The following is an 18,491-nucleotide window of genomic DNA, read 5'->3' on the forward strand; positions in this document are numbered from 1 at the left end:
CTGTTAGGCTCATGTTTAGCTCAGTCTGTTAGCTCTACAGTCTGTTTAGCTGCTGTTATAGCTCATGTTCAGCTCAGTCTGTGTTAGCTGCTGTTAGCTCAGTCTGTTGCTGCTGTTAGCTCATTGTCTGTGTATAGCTGCTGTTTAGCTCATGTTCAGCTCAGTTTGGTTAGCGGCTGTTAGCTCCTGTTAGCTCAGTTTGTTGCGGCTGTTAGCTCATTGTAGCTTCAATTTTGTTAGTTTGGGAGAGAGTTCAGGTTTCTCCAGGAAATGCTGAGAGGGGGAGAGCCAGTGTCGTGCTAGAACCGGAGCTAGGCAATGTAACCAGGCTCACCAGCTTCTACGGAAATAATGGCAGAGGGAAGAGAGTGAAGAGGACGCTGATGAGGAGGAAGAGCTAAGAAGAGAAAGGAGAGAGTGAGCGAGCAAGAAGCCGCCGGACAAGAGTAAATGTGGGACTGACTTTTAGTGGTTGGTTGGAGCTTGGAATTAAACGTTAACGTGTCCGTCTCTCACCTGTAGAGGCCACAGTGTGACGTTGATGTCTCCGTTGATGCCGTCAGGCCGGAAAATCGTCTGTGTTGCCTCCGGTAGTGAAGGACAACATCGCCTTCTTTTCCTGTACGGAGACACACATAAATTTTTATCCAGAATTAACAGCGTGACACTTTATGACAGGTGGTGCGGAGTTACGGGTTTTCAGGCTCCACATACGAGCCTCGGCTCTTCGGCTCACCTTGAATATACCGGTGTTGTACTTTTCTGCAGAGGGAGAAAGCGAAGCCTTGGTCAGCACTCGGTCCATCCAACCTTCATGATGGCAGGACACTGAACCAGTACAAAGGAAACTGCAACAAGAGACAAAGCCTGACATATCAGTTTATACGTATGTTGCTTTCAAGGTGAACAGACGGACAGGTGTCAAACAGGACAGATACGAGTGACCTCTGACCTGGAAGATGATGAACTCGGCCTCTTCTACTTTGCGCTGCTCGGCCACGATGGCTCACTGATGGCGTCCCTCCATCCAGGCGTGCATCGTCTCTCTCCATACTGGAAATGATCCGGGTCCTTCAGATCACCTGGAGAACGTCCACACGCGTCAGAACTTCGAAGATAACTCACCTGAACTAGTTTTAACAGAGAGAGAGAAACGGCGAGGTCACCGATGCGTCGTCCCGGTGGCGTTGGCTCTGAAGTTTCGGCGTACAGGTCGGACACGATGACCCTGTAACCCTGCTCCGTCAGCTCCTCATCGCCACATCGCGCACTGCAGCGTTGAACGAACCTGGACTCTGGTGGGCGTACACGATCAGCGCCGTCTTCTGAGCTGTCGAACACAAAGTCTGACTTTAAGACGTGAATCTGAGGAACTCGGAGTAAATATGGACAGTTACACAGGGACAAACCTCACCTCAGGAAACTGTTGATGGGACACATTAAACTGCAATAAGATATTTATGACTCTTTCTATTATGAATTATTGATCCATGGTTTTAGATTAAGAGAAATGTCCATGTAAAGTTTACGAACAAGCTCTGACATCTCAGAACGCGCTGACTTCCCTTCAGAGAACACTGGGGACACAGTTTGTGTTGACTTAGGTCTGACAGCTGTAACATCTTTGGGTGCAGAATCCAAAACTGATCTCAGTTTTTCTCTATCACGTCAAGTTTTTTTTAAACTATAGGATTTAAAAATATGAAAATACTGTACTTAACAGATATGTGCTTGTGTCCAATCATCTTTTGGGTGTTAGCTCATGTTAGCTCAGTCTGTTAGCTGCTGTTAGCTCAGTCTGTTAGCTGCTGTTAGCTCAGTCTGTTAGCTGCTGTTAGCTCATGTTAGCTCAGTTTGTTAGCGGCTGTTAGCTCATGTTAGCTCAGTTTGTTAGCGGCTGTTAGCTCATTGTAGCTCAATTTGTTAGTTTTGGAGAAGAGTTCAGGTTCTCAGGAAATGCTGAGAGGGGGCAGAGCCAGTGTCGTGCTAGAACCGGAGCTAGGCAACGTAACCGGGCTCAGCAGCTTCTATGGACATAATGGCAGAGGAGAAGAGAGTGAAGAGGACGCTGACGGAGGAAGCTAAGAAGAGAAAAGGAGAGAGTGAGCGAGCAAGAAGCCGCCGGACAAGAGTAAATGTGGGACTGACTTTTAGTGGTTGGTTGGAGCTTGGATGTTAAACGTTAACGTGTCCGTCTCTCACCTGTAGAGGCCACAGTGTGACGTTGATGTCTCCGTTGATGCCGTCAGGCCGGAACATCGTCTGCGTCGCTCCGGTAGTGAAGGACAACATCGCCTTCTTTTCCTGTACGGAGACACAAACATAAACTTTTTATCCAGAATTAACAGCGTTGACACTTTTATTGACAGGTGGGTGCAGTTACGGGTTTTCAGGCTCCACATACGAGCCTCGGCTCTTCGGCTCACCTTGAATATACCGGTGTTGTACATTTTCTGCAGGGAGAAAGCGAAGCCTTGCGTCAGCACTCGGTCTATCCAACCCTTCATGATGGCAGGAACACTGAACCAGTACAAAGGAAACTGCAACAAGAGACAAAGCCTGACATATCAGTTTTTACGTAATGTTGCTTTCAAGGTGAACAGGTGTCAAACAGGACAGATACGAGTGACCTCTGACCTGGAAGATGATGAACTCGGCCTCTTCTACTTTGCGCTGCTCGGCCACGATGTCGTCACTGAGGCGTCCCTCCATCCAGGCGTGCATCGTCTCCTCTCCATACTGGAAATGATCCGGGTCCTTCAGATCACCTGGAGAACGTCACACCAGCGTCAGAACTTCGAAGATAACTCACCTGAGCTAGTTATTAACAGAGAGAGAGAAACGGCGAGGTCACCGATGACGTCGTCCCGCGTGGCGTTGGCTCTGAAGTTCATGGCGTACAGGTCGGACACGATGACCCTGTAACCCTGCTCCGTCAGCTCCTCCATCGCCACATCGCGCACTGCAGCGTTGAACGAACCTGGACTCTGGTGGGCGTACACGATCAGCGCCGTCTTCTGAGCTGTCGAACACAAAGTCTGACTTTAAGACGTGAACTCTGAGGAACTCGGAGTAAATATGGACAGTTACACAGGGACAACACTCACCTCAGGGAAACTGTTGATGGGACACATTAAACTGCAAATAAGATCATTTATAACTCTTTCTATTATGAATTATTGATCCATGGTTTTATATTAAGAGAAATTTCCATGTAAAGTTTACAGGAACAAGCTCTGACATCTCAGACACGGCTGACATTCCCTTCAGAGAACACTGGGGAACACAGTTTGTGTTGAGTTAGGTCTGACAGCTGTTTTTAACTAATCTTTGGGTGCAGAATCCAAAACTGATCTCAGGTTTTCTCCATCACGTCAAGTTTTTGAACTATAGGATTAAAAAATATGAAAAATACTGTACCTAACAGATATGTGCTTGTTTCCACTAAACCAAAGTAACAGTGCAATGATCTTTTTGGGGATACCAAACGCAACTTTTCACGTGTTCCTTTGGTCCACATCATAAACTCTCCACACACTGCTTGCACACTTTGTGAGGGGCCCATGGCTTGTTGTCTTGATCACAGAGTTTTACTTTAAAATATGTAAAATATGCTTGTTTGACAAACGCACTGATGTTTGCTTTCCACAGCAAATCAAATAACACAACAGCAAATCAAATAACAGAACAGCAAATCATATAACACAACAGCAAATCGAATAACACAATAGCAAATCGAATAACACAACAGCAAATCATATAACACAACAGCAAATTCAAAACGGAAAGAGTAGGTACCCTCGGGCGACATAAATCGTACGCGCTGCTATTAAAGAATATTTTGATGCACGTCATGTCCATGTCGTGCATCAAAAAATCCTTTATAGCAGCGCGTACATTGTCACTAACAGCGCTCATATTTTGAAAACATGTAAGCCATGTCTTTCCGGTTCAAAGGACCACCAGTCCAATCAGCGACGATTCATGTCACCCGAGGGTACCTACACTTTCAGTTTTGAATTTGCTAATGTGTTATTCGATTTGCTATTGTGTTTTTGAATTTGCTGTTGTGTTATTCAATTTGCTGTTGTTATTTGATTTGCTGTTGTGTTTTTGAATTTTCTGTTGTGTTTTGCACTTCAGGGCCACCGTAAAAAACAGCATCAGACCAAACAGAACTTACAGCGGTATGCCCATGGTGACAAGGTGAGGAGAACAGCAGCACAGATCCTCTTCATTCTACTATGCCAGCTTTCTGTGTGCAGATATTGATAGTACTGACCTATTGGGAGCTGCACACACCTCTCACCGCACTGTCTCCATGTGACGACACAAACAAGTTGCCACGTAGCTGCAGATGAGTCCAATCGTGATCAGCTGGCAAGTCTTACTACAGCTGATCAGTGGAACTTTGAGGGTCAGCTGTGGAGAAGAAACTTGACGTGCTAGAAAAGAACTGACTGCAGTTTTGGAATCAGCATAAAAATCTAAGTCAACAGAAAATATACGTAAAAATTGTTCCCCAGTGTAATCAGAGATATGATCTGTTACATCAGGAAGCAGCATGAACTGTCACGTCGCTCCACCTAACACACATTAAACGGTGACACGCACAGAGCGGTGAAACATGTCTGACGAGGCGACACAAACAGGGCTGAACATCCAGAGGGATCTTTGTTGACTGTAACTCTGGACGTCGGGTTATTTGCATATAACTTTATTTATTTTGAAATGATGTTGACAGTCAAACAGGTTTTAGTTTTTACAGTCCTGACAGACGTTACTGTTAAAAAAACAAAGAAACACTCAAAGCTGTGAGTGTGAAAGGCTCCAGAAATGCAGCAAAATCTGCACAACATTTGGTTTATGCTGAAAACACTGTCTGTAGATGTGAATATGATGATGGCACCGGAGAGTTAGCGACACAGGCACAGGCAAGTTTTATCTCAGCTTGATCACAGCAAAGATCTGAGCTCCGAATAACTCAGCATTAAACTGCCGTGACCGTTAGACGTCAGGCATGAACAGTCCATGTGCATGTCCAGGGCCACGCGTTCTCTGTTTCTACGTTGCTTGCAGCTCTTTGCACGGTGTTGAGTTGCTGCATTTCTTTGTCTGTGCAATGACAAAAAAGTTGAATCTCTCAGGAGCTGCCAGCTCTCAGACAATGACTGTCGAACTCTTTTCACGTCCTCTCACGCCACGCGTCCGTTAACCTACAGATTCAGGTTTCCCGCCTCCGTTAAGATGTGTGAGAGACCTCTTTGTCTGTCTGTCTTCTGTTTCTTTAACTTTTAGTTTAATAAATTAGTTTTCTGCTGCAGAGTCACTGAAGTCTTTCCTGTGTGTGATTTGCTGACTGCACTAGGAGTGTTTGGGGGCCACCAAAAGCCTTCAGCCGGCCCTGTCAGGCAGCAATTTGTGGTTCAGTATCTTGCCTGAGGACGGAGCCGGAGATCGAACCATGCACTACCACCTGAGCCGGTCTGTCAGGGCTCAGAGATGAAATATGATGACAACAAACCATCTAAACTCTGAGTTATCGAGTCAGACAAAAACTAGAAGAGATGCCATCACAATGACTAAAAACGCATCGATAATTATGTTAATTAAGTCACCTTACAGGTGGGATTTCATGTCTGTATCAAACAGGAGTGAGTCTTACCCATCGCCGTGTGTCTGCTGGATCCGTCTGCACATGTAGACCGGCTCCGGCTGCCTCTTATAGGCGGCGTGCTCCGGGTCTGTGCGTGAGAAGCATGGTCAGATTGAATATCAGATGAAGAGAAGTGTCTGTGAGTCACGACAACTACACACTGAAGGAAGTCTGCTGTCAGACTGTAGGACAAAGTTCAAAGTTTGTGAAGGGAGGAGTGTGTGTGTGTGTGTGTGTGTGTGTGTGGTTCGCTGCTTCAGGTGAATCAGATTGGTTTCAGTCGGTCTGGAAAAGAATGTTTGGGTCACTTTCAAAGGATTACGGGCCCCGGGTCATGTGCTTTAATAAACTCTTTAATCCGACTTAATTTCACCTCGTTAGGAGAGAAGTGGACGACGGCGTCGGTTTAGTCAAGAAGAAGAAGAAGAAGAAGAAGAAGTCTGAGCCTGTTCCGACTTTAAACCTGTCGCCACATTTTCTGCAAACAGACTTTAATGACTGAGCGGGCGGTCCGAGGAGGTGAGAAGACTTTCACACACTCTGTGGGAGGTGAACCTGTCTCACTTCTTTCTGTCTTAGTTCTTAATTGAAGCATGTTGCATGTTTGAACCTGTAAAAGATTCACATGATGAATTTAACATGTGAGTTATTACATGTTAAAGATTTCACACTTGTTTTATATTTACATCACAAACAGTATTTTGTTTTTGTTTTGTTACCACCAACCAACCAGGCGAATTTAAATATGTCAAGTTTCCATGGTAACAATCAATGACACCTGCTGACCAATGACAGTAAGGAACGGTCAGTCAAAGCGTCCACGCTCTTAATCCTGCATAACTTTAAGCCTTAATATAATGTGAACAGATGAGTTGTATATAAATTCACCCTCAGTACAGTTGTCATGAACGGGGAAATTAGCTACAGAGACCAAAACTGTTTTTTGTACCAGGCTGTAAACATGTTTATTTCTGCTGTGAAACATGGGGACTTATGGAGACTGACTCACTTCTGGAGCCAGCCTCAAGTGGACGTTAGAGGAACTGCAGTTTGTTGGCATGCTTCATGTTGACCAGTGGTTACAAATTAAACACAGTGTGTTATTTGCTCTGACTAATGACTAAATTAAAAAGTGTTGTTCTCTCAGCACGATAACGCAGACGTGCTGGAATGTTACCTGGACACTTTGCGTGTCTGTGGCTGATCACCTGACTGAAGGTGTCGACACCTCAGTGGTGACAGTTTTGTTTCCCAGCATGCCCTGCAGGTCCAGCTGGTAATCGAGACGTGCCTGAGAGACACGCCGGAGGGATTAGGACTAATCTATTCCAATTAAAACTGAGTGTTTCTCAGACTCTCTGTCAACGCCTGCTGTCCACTGGCTGCAGAAATAAAGTTGTTGATGCTCTGTGCACGGTGACAGACTTCATCTAAACCTTCAGCCGCAGACTCACAAAGAGTCCGGGTAACATTCCCGTCACATTCCAGCCTGTTGACGTTATCATGCTGAGGGCTCGTCAGGTTCTTCGCCTCAGGGCGGCCGAGAGCTCGACAGCTACAGTTTTATCAATGAAACACAAACATGCTGCATATTCAGCTACCTGGACTTTATTTATTTATACAGCTTATACTTTCATACAAACCTACAGCCACAGACGCACAGAGCAAAGAGTAAACACAACCACTAGATGGCCAACCACCACAAGATGATGAGCAGACAAACCATTTTTATCTGGCATTAGTTTTCAAGTCTCAGTATAATTTGGGAGAATTAAAAGTACCTGTCTTATTATTATACACAGAAACAGATCCAAAATTGTACTTTTACTTTATAGTTTTTTGTTTTTTATTGTTTGCACATTAATATGGAGTCTGATCTGTTGTATTTTTATTTATTTAATAAGTTAAGGTATTTATTTTGTACTGTTTTTGATTGTTGGGGAGAGTTTTTTTTTTATGTTGTGTCACTGTCATGTCTGGAACTATCATGTTATCTGTTTTCCTCCTGTCTTGTCTTTCAGGTCTCCGCCTTCCCCTGTGAGTCATCCCTGCTCCCTGGTTACCTGCCTCATGTGCTTCACCTGTGCCTGATTGTTTCCCCTCCCCTTTTCCCTCTATTTAATCTCTGTGCTGCCTTTGTTTGTCACCAGTTTGTCTTGTCCAGCGTCTCAACGTCTGTTTGTCTTGTATTCTTGTTCTTTGATTACCTGATCTTTGACCTCAAACCTGTTTTTTCCAACCACGATTTGTGTTTTTCTAGTTTACTAGTAAAATCCTTTTATTTTTGAACCACCACCTTTGCATTCTGAATCCTCCTGTGAGCCTGGCTGATAGTCATCTTGTTTTCACAGTTTACATTTTTCTGGAACATGCTGCATCTCCAGCCTGTTTTCCTCTTGAAATAACAGTTTAGGAAGCTCTCCCTCAGAGTTTGACTAAATAGGGGCTCCCAGATGGCATCTTGCATAGGGCCCCCGGACAGCTAGAAACCTGTCTTGTTGTTGTTTTGTGTGCTGTTGTGTGTTGTACATGTATTATTGGTCTGTCCTTGATAAATACTGGTCAGCAGGTGTCAGTGACTGTCATCATATGAGCCACCACACTGACCATGGACAGTAATCTGCAGCATAACCATGTGAAACTCACACAGTGGTCCAATGTAACGTAAAAGTATAAATTCAAGGTACTTGTAACTTAATATTTCAGTTCTATGTAACTTAATATTTCTATCTCAGAGGAAAATATAATTTGTAGTTACTTTTCAGATTACAGTTTGTTTCCTCCCAGTCCAGAAGGGTCAGACACTGGAGATGAAAAATAAAGTTGATTTATATAAAATGTATAATAAAAGATATAGAAACATGGTTGTATGCACATATGAATGTATGTATGATGCTAATAAAGTGTTCTGCACAATAATTAGTTGTTGCAAACTGTTTCAAACAGCTCTGTATTTAAGTTTGGACAGTTTAGCCTGATTAGCTTCACCTGTTCCTGGTTTTCCTCACCTGTGTCTTGTGATCCTGCCGTCACCTTTCACAGTTTTCAGTCTGTGTTTCTTCGTTTCACTGTCAGTTCGTCTTTGTTCAAAGCAGTCGAGCTGTTGTTTTTGGACCTTGCTTGTTTCATGCACTTTGCGTTTAATCTGCTCCTTTATGGATTTATTTGCTTGTTTTATTTGCGTGAGCTTTTATATATTCCCTTTTGCAATTAAACCGTTATTTTTGCACCAGCTCAGCCTCTGTAGTCTGCATTCAGGTCCTATTTCTTGAATGTGGCAGTATATGTATTGGAGGCCTGTCAACTGCAACTCAGCCAAAATGAATAATAGTATTTCACATTCATTAGTTCCTCATTAATTTTCTGGTAGCGGAGGGAAATTCAGTGATCCCAAAATATATCTCAGCAGACAGTCTAAACTTCCTTAAACGTGTTCTTAAAGTTTGGTCAGGTTTTGTGGTTTTACCCAGAAACTGTTGACTGCAGTGTCGTCACGTGTAATATCAGAACTTTGTGTGTTCCCAGTTCCCACAGCAATGTAGAAAAGACAGTGTTGAAAAGTAACTAAGTACATTTACTCAAGTACAAATGTGAAGAGATTTCCATTTTATGTACCTTTTAATACATCTACTGCACTTTTTACTTCACTACGCTTGACAGCTTTAGTTACTTTTCCGATTATAATTTTTCACACCTCAATCACCACATTATCTTCAAATGTGGTGATTTTAAATGTTTGTGTTGGGCTTAAAATTCTTCTCCTTTCACTTTTAATAAAGTATTGCATAAGTACAAGATCCGAGTACTTGTTCCTCCACTGGAAAGAGTCCAATATATTACATTATACTTTATTCCTTGAATACAAACAAACATAATCTCTAATCATCACCACAGACTCAGTGTTTCCTCTTTATGCTCAATTCAGTTGTGTTTTCACTTCACTTTCAAGGAAATTAAGAGGACATGAGCACTGCTGTGGTTAACTTTCATCGAAAAACATCCGAGAACGACTCAAAAAACATCTCGGTGGAAAAAGAAACTCATCATGCCACTGCAAAGATCTAAATGTGTCACAATCACCAACAGCGTCGACAGAGACAATGATGTTTCTGACTCGAGCAACAAAGAAATGCAGAATTTACAGCAGAAGAGAGTCATCGCATCTCTGATATGTGAGACACCCGTTACAATCTTTCAAGATCTCTGCATGAGGAATGGTCTCTGGAGCCGTACAGAGTGCAAGGTTATTGGGGCTGAGACCAAAAGAGAGTGCAGTGCACTCAGCAGAACATGCCATCGCATAGACACTTGACACAGTTCACACCTGAAGGTGCAGAACCAGAGTTTGTAAGGTTATAAGGTATCCTCACCACCCCAGCAACAAACTTCCAGCCTCCAACCCTCCATAACCACAAACCCAACATGGAGACATCATGAACTCTTCCCACTAACCTATGTGCATCATCAGATCATCTGCTGCACACTGAGTCCATTTTCTTGCTTGTATTCAAGTTGCATCCTTCATTTCATATTGCTTTTACCACCAAATATTACTTGTGTATGTGACAAATAAACCACTGAAACCTGAATCCACGATCGATGAGAGTCACTGATAACAATCCAGAAACTGGCAGAAAAGTCAGACAGACACACTTTGAGTTTGTTTGATCTTTAGCACTGTCTTCACAGTTGCTTTCACGCCTTTGACCTCAGTTTTTCTTCCTGACACTCATTACTATTGCAATTACTACCGTAATTCTAATTCTTTGACTAAGCAGAAAATGAAAGATGCAACCTTTATTTTCTTGGTGCAACATGCCAAGCACGGGATGGTGTGAACTTTCAGGTGCAGGAGAAAATACAAAATCTGTTCTAGTGTCTGTGTGTGTAAACCTGTTGACAGGGGTAATAGAGAAGACACTCCCACCCCATTCCTAAACATTCTCTTAACTTTACCTACATTAAGCACAACCAATAGCAAAGTTCCCAAGACTCCATGACTTAAAGTCTCCAAGACATGGAAGGGAGAAGACCATAAATACTGATTAAAGTAATGTGTCTGTAAAACTGTTGACAGGGGTAATAGAGAAGACACTTTCACACAACTTTTCCCTTACCTGATGGTATCTGCATGTGTGGTTCCCACCTCGAAGCACGGAGGTGGAGGTGGAGGTGGTGGAACTGTTGGTAATTTATTCAAAATTCAAGGTCAGCACGGCGACATACTATACCAAGCTGGTTTGAGCTTAGTGGGACCATCATTGGTTTTTCAACAGGACAATGTCCACAAACACACCTCCAGACTCTGTAAGGGCTGTTTGACCAAGAAGGAGGATGATGAGTGCTGCATCACATGACCTGGCCTCCACAATCACCAGACTTAAACTCAGTTAAGATGGTTTGGGATGAGTTGGTCCGCAGAGTCAACTAAAAGCTGAACCTTCAGGACTGTTGGGAAATCGTTCCAGGTGACGACCTCATGAAGTTGATTGAGAGAATGCCAAAGCATCAAACCAAAAGGTGGCTACATTTAAAGGGTCTAAAACATAAAACATATTTTAGTTTCCCACATAATTCCATATGTGTTAATAGTTTGGTCTATATCTTCAGTGTTAATCTACAGAAAACGAAAGTGAAGAAAAAACATTAAAAGTGTGTCTGAACTTTTGACTGGTTCTGTATGTATGCAGTGGAAACTACTACTACTACTACTACTACTACTATTAACTAGTAGTATTAACTATATTATATTAATTTCCTCACAGATATTTACTTCATATTCTATTTAATATTTATACAGACAACACTAAGTACAGTTCATCATCCATCCATCATCTATAACTGCTCATCTTTTGCAGATATAGGAAGAACATGCAAACTTCACACAGAAAGGCTCAAACATGCAGCCACAAACTTACTGCTGTCGTTTTGTTTTGTTTGTTATAACCAAATCTTCCTGCTGGAAATCAATAAAGTCCAAATGTCATGACATTATGGTGAACAAGGCTTCAGTGTGAAACATTCACGTCACTGTAAGATTGCTGCCTCTGTAGTTTTTATTTCCCCTTTTTTTACTTCCTCATGTCCCTGCAACAGTGGAATTCACCCCTTTCTATATATTGTTCTTATCAGTTCACACATTTCTGACTGTGGTGGAGGAAGTATTCAGATCAGTAGAAGCAGTACCACATTGATTCAAATGAATACCCCCTCACCTCACCCTCTCGTTCCTAGAATGAAGACAAAACTCTGCTGGTAGTTTAATTGAAATCCTCATCTAAAGTAAAATAGTTACTTAGTTACTTTGTACTAGTTTTTTGGGGTTCCTCAGGGAATCACACTCGGCTCACTGCTCTCTCTTTTATGTTAAAAAAACCTGTGCTCTGTTCTTCATCTCATTTAAACCTTTGACACAGAGGACCACAATGTCTGAATCGACCGTTTGACTGGATTGGCTCATGTCCTGCTTGGTGATGCTACCTCCTCCTCTGACGCTCCTCTCTTTTATGGGGGTCCCGCAGGGGTCTATTCTGGGTCCCCTTATATTTACTGTATACCTGATACGATAATGATTTTCACTGTTACGCTGATGATACTCAACTGTACAGAATGAGGCCTGCAAACTTGGTGCTCAGGTGAAGAAAGTGATGTAGTCCTAATCAGGTCATCCGGTCATTCATGCTTTTATCTTCTCCAGACTTGTTTCCTGCAACTTTCTCTATCCAAACAAAACATCCAAAGATGGCTTACGTCTCAATTAAAATGCTGCTGCCAGGCTTTCATCTTGCATTAGAGACCACATCATACCAATCAATGCTGCTATTCACTGGTTTTCTGTCCGTTTTAGAACTAATTTTATGATTATGCTTGAATGTTGACATTCCTGCATATGTGATCTGTTAACTCCCTATAAGCCTGACCCCTGCTTGAGATCTTCAGCCTAGAAGTAACAAATGCATGACGAGTTTTGCATCTGTTTAAGACAGGATGCACCTGATTTTGTAGATTGAAAGGCCTTGGTTTTAAAATGTCTTGTATGTATTTTCAAGCTTTATTTTGATAGAGACAGTCGAAGAGTGACAGGAAATGGGGGGAGAAAGAGATGGGGAATGACATGCTGGAAAGAGCCACAGGTCAGATTTGAACCCTGGTCGTCCGCAGCAAGGACTGAGCCTTTGTACATGGGATGACTGCTCTACCAACTGAACTAAACACCGCCCTGATTACTGATTCCATTCTAATAAAGAAAAATACCACTATGTGACCTGTGACCCTGATTAATCAAACTGTATTCTCAGGTCAATCTTCATTTTGACAAATACAAGAAAGGAAACTCGATCAGCTTCTGTTGTCCTTACTCGAATATGTCTTCTGTTATCTTTCTGAAGGTTTTGAATAGAGAGAGCACTCATGGATAAAGTCTAGACCCCTACTCAGTGCTCATTTTGTATCCTAAAACTGTCTGGAATAACATTACAGAGAAACCGGTTTCTCTGCCTGCCTTCCATCCTATAGCAAATGAGACACCCCAAGATCTATCTCCTCTCACATCAGTTAAGGCATGGAGGTCGCTGTAGCACACACAAAGGGCTCATAGACATGCAAATGTGGAGACATGGTGGAGTAATGAGCGGTGCACTGGGAGCAGTTAGGGAGGTGAAAGTCCTGCATTCAAACTCTTATTATTATTATTATTATTATTAGTATTAATTAATTATTATGAATTATCATCATGAAAATGCACTTTATTTATTATTTACTAATACCACGCTATGAAATTACTGTACTGCAAGGTAACAAGTAAAGTCCTGAAATTAAAACATTACTTAAGTACAAGTATTGCTACATTTTTATCCAAAGTAAAAGTGTTTATAATATCTGTCAGCTACTGTACATACATACGACTCAGATGAGGGCAGGGTGAGTGAACGACCCGCAGGTGACCTTAGCGACCAGGAGGTGACCTTAACGATGCACAGGTGTCCTTAACGACCCGCAGGTGACCTTAACGATGCACAGGTGTCCTTAACGACCCGCAGGTGACCTTAAAGACCCGCAGGTGACCTTAGCGACCCGCAGGTGACCTTAACGATGCACAGGTGTCCTTAACGACCCGCAGGTGACCTTAAAGACCCGCAGGTGTCCTTACCGACCCGCAGGTGACCTTAGCGACCCGCAGGTGTCCTTAACGACCCGCAGGTGTCCTTATCAACCCACTGGATGGAGGGGTGTGTCCATGAATCACATGCCTCTCAAGGTAACCCCACAGAGATAAATACTCACTAGTCAGTTAGAACTGAAGAAACCTACCGCCTGCCTACAATAACTTTATTTCAGTTATCTGTCACTGTTTTATTATATCACATATAATTCTATCAGCAATGTTGCTGCAATTATGAGTTATGTTACATTTCACTGCTGTAGATGTTTATGGTTGAGCTCATTTGAACTACTTTATATACTACTGGCTACAGTAATGCATCATGGTCTATGAGATTATCATATGTTTGCAATGTGAGCCTGTGAGAACCAGCTTTGTGGCAATGAAGCAAGAAACCTCTGTGGCTGTGAAGTAAAGCCAATGTGGAAGTGCCATGAAAAAGAAGTTGAATTTTCTCATCACATAAAGGAACACTTCAACCTTAAAGTTTATTATTTGGATCTTTTTATTTTGGTCCTTTCTTAATGTTGGCTGTGGTATCCTAAAAAAGAAAAGGTCAGAAGTAAAATCCCCTGGATGCTGTTTATTCTCTGTAAGACCGTTTGCAGAAGTCTTTTACATGTTATTGGAGCCTTTCTCTGTATTGTGACTGAGAAAACAGAAGAAGAAGAAGAGGAAGCAGAGAGGGGTGAAGTCAACAGCTGGATATAAAAGGAGGAGAGTGCCCGTCTCCAGCACAGAGCAACCCTGAACATTCAAGACTGTTCATCCAAACAGAAGCTCGTCTGTCTCTGTCGGTGGAAACATGAAGACTCTGGTGACTCTCCTACTTCTGACTGTGATCTGCTTCCAGTGTTACAACTGTGGTCAGTAACTCTGTTTGATTTCTCTGTGAGCCGTCCACCTTAACTGTACTTCAGAGTATTAAATGTGTTTGTATGTGTCCACAGCTCCAGTCGCACCGGTGGCTTTGTTTCAACAATGCTGCACAAACTCCACTCGGACTCCTATTCCTAAGGGAAGAGTGCAACATGTGGCACCACCGCAAAGTGCCTGCAGAGTCAAAGCAATGATGTAAGTATGTCCACAAGTTGATGCAACAAATTTACATTGAAAAGTTAAGTTAGGTTACCTGTTTATTAAATGAATGTAGTTTAATGTAGTCCTGCAGTAAAATCCTGAACAAAGAGGTGTTCATATTATTTAGCTTCCTTCATGAGAGACCTGAGGGTCGGGCCCTCCAAAGGGTCACCACATAAATCTGAGATGTTTAGTGTTGTAGTGTGTAATGTTGGAAAGAAGCACCTCTAATGACGTTTATTATGTGTCTTGTGTTCCTTACAGAGTCACGACTGTGTGTAAGAAGCAGATCTGTGTGGATGCAGACTGGAATTGGTCGAAGAAACTGCTGGCAGAGTTTGAGAAGTCAACTGCAAACAAGTCGCCACCATCTGCCCCTTTCAATGTCACAAAGTGTGAAGATGTTAAAGCGTGACCGCGGTTCCTTTGTGCATCATGATTACATGTAGATTATGCTGATCATTATGATTGTAAAGTAACTTTGTAGGTTCAAACTGTCAATGTGAACTTGTAAAGTTTAATACAGCTTAACTCACCATCAGAGCGTCTTCTCACATTAGAAAGTAACAGGCGGTACTACTGCACATGAGTGAATTCATATGAAGTGATATTAAATATGTACAGTTGTGTTATTTAATATTTTACAGGAAGATATTTAACATGTTTGTTATTTTTACACATGGCGCTGTACCTTTCTGAATAAAAGCTTTCATTTTTAATTTAGTGTTCTGCTCACTTTATTTTGAAGGGTCAAGAGTCGAGACAAATTCTGTGTGACACTAACATCATAGTCGATTATCAGTGTTAAATCGTGCCTGTACTGACACATCTAATGAGGTTACTTCTATACTGACGTTAACAGGAATCAGAGAAGACAGTAAGCGTGGAAAACAAAAATGACGTTTCACTTCTCTCCATTTCGTCAATACATCTTAGAGCTCAAATATCAGAAGCATTTTTATTTTTATGCCTTTTTCTGTGAGAAAGAAGTTCTCAGAATTTCTGCTGTGTTGTTTCTGGTGGAAACAGATGAGGAAGTGAAAATCACAAAATGCCAACCAAACAACTCGATGTCGTACTACTAACGTGACTAATACTACTGCTACTGTTTAAACTGCAAATATTAAGAGTAGTGCTACTGCTACTAAAACATCATGATATCTGCTATTTACTATTGCTACTACTATTGTAAGTCTGGATTAACAACTACTACCATTAAAACTAAAAATGGTGCTACTACAATTTCTTCTACTTCAGTCATCTAAAGCAATGAAACAGACAGGCAGTTTTATACTACACCTAACGTCATAGCAGGTTTTGATTATGTGATGAGTTCACAATTGAAAACTATCAAAATTAACTGATAATGAATTCACACTAAAAAGACATTTGTTTAGGCAGGCTGTTAATGCACACTATTCTCCCACAATGCAATGCACAGGCGAGATGCTCATGTAGATCTGAGTGAGGAACAAATCATAAATAATCTAATAATTTAGCTTTTTTCTTTTGTGGACGTGAATATCATTTCCTGTTTAGTGTGTCGACATTTTTGGAAGCTAAGTGCAAAGAGAGACAAAGTATGAAGTTATGATTCATGTATACTAGATGCTGTATGTGAGTAGTACTGTGTGTAAGGGCATGGGAAGTTGATTTCACACACAGAAGTTAGAAAGTGGTTATATGTATAAGCCACAGCTTCTGCAGGGTTGCAACACAGTATTTTGACGTCTTTGAGTTCAGGATCAGACCCATTCATAGAAACAGACGAGGAAGTGAAAAAGGAAAGATTGAACCAAGATCAGGTCATTCCTCTCATCTGCACATCTAGAAAAGGTCATTCATGCTTTTATTCTTTATCCAAGCAAAACATCCAAAGACGACAAGTTGCTGCTGCCACGCTTTTACCTGCACAGTCACACCAATCAGTGCTGCTCTTCCCTGGTTTCCTGTCAGTTTAAGAACTGATTTTATGATTTTTATGCTTGTTCTTAAAGCCTTGAACGTTCAGGTTCCTGCATATGTGATCTGTTAACTCCCTATGAGCCTTTTACTCATTGAGATCCTCGGCCTAGAAGTAACAAAAGTATGGAGTAGTTTGTGACGGTTCCCTGGGTAGTTTGAGCGTGAGTTTCCATGCCCAGCTGATTGTGGGTGGAAACACCTGGGAGTTAGGGAGAGTATAAAGCTCCACACATTAACTTGTCTTTCTCTCTGTCTCTCTCTCTCTCTGGCAGGCTCCACTCACCTCTCCAGGCTGCCTCATGTTTTTTGGTTTCTTTCTTTTCATGGCACACAACACCTCGCAACTACACATTTTCACTCATGCATACATGCACCTTCACCACTGACTGACTAATTAACACACCCCATTGTTTCTTTGGCTTGTTTTGGGTGTTTTTGAGTTCCTTACAATAAATTACTTTATTTTTGGCCTTCAACCCGCGTCTCCCATTGTGTTTTCATGGCTTTAGAGCCAGGTCATGACAACATCGACATCTGTTTGGGATGAGATACACCTGATTTTTGTGATGTTATGTAGGTTGAAAAAGTATTTATCAAAGTTCATAATATCTGTCAGCTATGAACATACGAGTCACATGAGGGAAGGGTGAGTGAACGACCCGCAGGTGTCCTTAACGACCCGCAGGTGTCCTTAACGACCTACAGGTGTCCTTAACGACCTACAGGTGTCCTTAACGACCCTCAGGTGTCCTTAACGACCCTCAGGTGTCCTTAATGATACAGGTTTTTACTTATTTTTAGAATGGCCGGCAGTGACGGAAGCATTCTTGCCAACATGGCAGCGACCAGAGCCTGTGGGTGATGTGATGGATACGTTGTCCATCCTTTATACTGTCTATGGTGACAATGACTTTTCTAGCTAATACAAGAGGTTTTTGAAAGATTTCACATATTTTAAAAAGTAGGAGAAGTTTCTCATCACATTAAGGAACACTTCATCCTTCAGTTTATCATAAATATCCGACATCAGCACATCTGGAGGTACATTGTTGTAACTGGACAGGAAGGAGATTAATGATCTGAAAGCAAAAGTAAAATCCCCCGAATGCTGTTTATTCTCTGTAAGACCGTTTGCAGAAGTCTTTTACATGTTACATGTCTTTTACAAATTAAATCAACATCTCCAACAGTCCAAAATAAGAGAATTAAATGTGGACTATTGAATATCAGGTCTTTGTCATCTAAAGCTGTCTTAGTCAATGAATTAATATCTGACTATGATATTGATTTGTTTTGCCTCACTGAAACCTGGCTGCAGGAGGATGAATATGTTAGCTTAAATGAATCCACTCCTCCGAGTCATTATAATACTCATGTTCCTCGTAGTACTGGTCGAGGTGGTGGAGTTGGAGCCATATTTGACTCAAGTCTATTAATAAATCCCAAACCTAAACTAAATTATAATTCATTTGAAAGTCTTGTCCTTAGCCTCACTCACCCAACCTGGAAAACTTTACAGCCAATTTTATTTGTTACAGTATATCGAGCTCCAGGTCCTTATTCTGAATTTTTATCTGAATTTGCAGAATTTGCATCAGGCTTGATCCTTAAAACAGATAAAGTAATTAT

At 41.9% G+C, this 18,491-nt stretch overlaps 2 protein-coding genes across 2 annotated transcripts in view; one reads left to right on the forward strand and one right to left on the reverse strand.

Moving 5' to 3' along the window:
• The window catches only part of nqo1 (NAD(P)H dehydrogenase, quinone 1), a 10,351-nt gene extending 4,505 nt beyond the window's left edge, over window positions 1-5,846 (reverse strand). Inside the window, 5 exon segments of the mRNA XM_019257652.2 lie at window positions 2,203-2,304; window positions 2,427-2,540; window positions 2,638-2,768; window positions 2,855-3,022; window positions 5,666-5,846. Of these exon segments, the coding sequence (XP_019113197.2) occupies window positions 2,203-2,304; window positions 2,427-2,540; window positions 2,638-2,768; window positions 2,855-3,022; window positions 5,666-5,669 (519 nt within the window). The 5' untranslated portion in view covers window positions 5,670-5,846.
• An 8,651-nt stretch (window positions 5,847-14,497) lies between these two features.
• On the forward strand, window positions 14,498-15,616 carry LOC113746328 (C-C motif chemokine 22-like). Its single transcript, XM_027281502.1, has 3 exons — window positions 14,498-14,683; window positions 14,768-14,891; window positions 15,162-15,616. Exons 1-3 carry the CDS (start codon window positions 14,623-14,625, stop codon window positions 15,310-15,312), a joined length of 336 nt encoding a protein of 111 aa, XP_027137303.1. The 5' UTR covers window positions 14,498-14,622; the 3' UTR covers window positions 15,313-15,616.
• The last annotated feature ends 2,875 nt before the right edge of the window (window positions 15,617-18,491 follow it).

This window comes from Larimichthys crocea, chromosome VIII (genome assembly GCF_000972845.2).
Source record: "Larimichthys crocea isolate SSNF chromosome VIII, L_crocea_2.0, whole genome shotgun sequence".
Classification (NCBI taxonomy): Eukaryota; Metazoa; Chordata; class Actinopteri; family Sciaenidae; genus Larimichthys; species Larimichthys crocea.

Bases quoted from the DNA above. Each gene is read 5' to 3' on its own strand.
- LOC113746328 (XM_027281502.1), top strand. From the start codon at position 14,623: ATGAAGACTCTGGTGACTCTCCTACTTCTGACTGTGATCTGCTTCCAG. The intron at 14,684-14,767 runs GTCAGTAACTCT...ATGTGTCCACAG, and splicing joins CTTCCAGTGTTACAACTGTG to CTCCAGTCGCACCGGTGGCT. The intron at 14,892-15,161 runs GTAAGTATGTCC...TGTTCCTTACAG, and splicing joins TGCAGAGTCAAAGCAATGAT to AGTCACGACTGTGTGTAAGA.